The sequence below is a fragment of the Myotis nattereri genome, assembly GCF_964212035.1.
Source record: "Myotis nattereri genome assembly, chromosome: 12".
In the NCBI taxonomy this organism is placed as follows: domain Eukaryota; kingdom Metazoa; phylum Chordata; class Mammalia; order Chiroptera; family Vespertilionidae; genus Myotis; species Myotis nattereri.
Window position 1 is genome coordinate 32,445,134 of NC_138087.1, and position 2,083 is coordinate 32,447,216.

At 39.1% G+C, this 2,083-nt stretch overlaps 1 protein-coding gene across 1 annotated transcript; it reads left to right on the forward strand.

The window, feature by feature from the left end:
• Positions 1-1,389: 1,389 nt before the first annotated feature.
• LOC308527539 (small nuclear ribonucleoprotein G-like) lies at positions 1,390-1,584 on the forward strand (the record flags this gene model as incomplete). Its single annotated transcript, XM_081102873.1, has 1 exon — positions 1,390-1,584. The coding sequence occupies one exon, from the start codon at positions 1,390-1,392 to the stop codon at positions 1,582-1,584; it is 195 nt and encodes a 64-aa protein (XP_080958999.1).
• Positions 1,585-2,083: the final 499 nt, after the last annotated feature.

Here is a 2,083-nt window from a genome sequence, read left to right on the forward strand (position 1 = left end):
ACTGAAAGGAGCTGCAGGTACTTCTGGCCATTAACTGCCTTTCTTAGTGGCTCTGTGAGCTTGCAAGCTTTCTCTTGTCCCAGAATCCGATGGCAGCCATCTAAGGGGCCTGCTGTGAGGCAGATTGCAGTGAAACCAATCTGTGTGAGGCAGCTTCTCATTTGAGAGCCCTTGCCAGAGCCAAGAAGCTCATGCCTTAAGTTTTAATTAAAGACAAACGGAACCATTTTTGGGAAAAGTTTGGGCACTCCTGGCTGGGAAACAGCCATATACTCTGTGTAGGTGGGGTTATCATGGGTTGTCTCCATCTGTGTATTGGAAATGCTAAGGGCAATAGAACTACCAGGAATTAGGAAATAAGATGTTGCTCTGGTCCTCAAAGAAAATTTTTTTTAAATTTTTTTTTTACTCATTGATTTTAGAGAGAGAAGAACACAGAGAGAGGGAGAAAGAGAGAACATCAATTTGTTGTTCCACACATCCATGCATTCATTGGTTGCTTCATGTATGTGCCCTGACCGGGGATCAAACCCACAACCTTAGGGTATAGGGATACTGCTCCAACCAACTGAGCTACCCAGCCAGGGCCCCAAATCATAGAAAAAAAATGGAGAAATACAGGGATATTTCCTATATGAACATAGACAAATGGAAAAATAAAAGCCTTCAGATGGAAAAAAAAGATACCATAAAAATACCAATTGCAAGTTTTCCTTTTAAATAAAACTTATTGTATTGCCTTAAGAGTCTAGTTGGAACTTATGAACATAAAATAAGAAGAGGTCTTACACTCCCATACTATAGACTTTCAGAAATTAACTCTCATAAAATGGTTTAAGATGCTCCTATGGTATTTATATCACTGCAACACTTGAGGCCATGACACCTATGGCCCCAGTTATTTTATGATTTATTTCTTTTGGTCATGATTTCCCCCAAAACCTAGAGAACTCTTGCCTCCAGACAATCTATTGGCCTGATACCCACTTATAAGCATATGTGAAATAATGTGAAATTTACATAAAAAGAAAAAAAAAAGTCAAGCTTGATATCCCCAAAGAGCAAAATATTTGTCCCTTGAAACCTCACTACATACCCAAGTCTTCCTCAATGTCTTTGGATGAAAATTCTCTACAGAGTGTGCTGTTATCATCATCCTAACCATATTTCTTTTCTACCTTCTATATTCTGTGGCTCACAAGTTTTGGGGCCATTACTATGACTAACAGAGCTTCCTTTTGTTGATGGGCTAACTACTTCCTGGGCTGGAGTCTTCTAGAGTGTGTTCCTTCATGAGCATCCTCGGGTCTTTCAGAAGGGCGCACATACTTTTCAATAAAACACAGTCAGAATTCCCTTTGGAAGTGTCTTTGAGCTCCCTTGGACACCATGAGAAAAGCTCACCCTCTCAAGTTAAAAAAAAAAAAAATTATGGACAAGAAGTTATCATTGAGATTAAATGGTGGCAGGCATGTCCAAGGAATATTGCGGGGATTTGATCCCTTTATGAACCTTGTGAGAGATGAATGTGTGGAGATGGCAACTGGTGGGCAACAGAACAATATTGGAATGGTGGTAATATAAGGAAATCGTATCATCATGTTAGAAGCCTTTGAACGAGTATAAAAAATGGCTGTAGTTACCAGAGAAATCAATTGCTTCTCCATGGCCCCTCTCCACAGCACCTGTTTTACTACAGTATAAAAATAGTGTCCTGTCCATTTGCAAATTGAACTTTTGTTAAATAAAACTTTTGTATTGATAAAAGAAAACAAACAGTCAGGGTTTCCTCTCCTGCAGGTCATTCTACCCAGTGACAGTTCAGCTGTCTTTGAATGCCAAAAGCTGACTCCAAGTGAAATTATTGCATCTTCTTGCAGAATAACAGGAATACTTTCAAGAATTTATTTCCTTCTTTAGTCTCTGAGAAGGTCTTCACCACTGCTCTTTGCAGATGGAATAATAGAGCCATCCTTGAGTCTAGTGTATTTCCTAGATCCCAATATGTTTTTTTGATAGCTAAAATATCTCAATACCACCTTTTAGCCTCAAACCCTAAAGGCCAACATGTTATAGAACCATA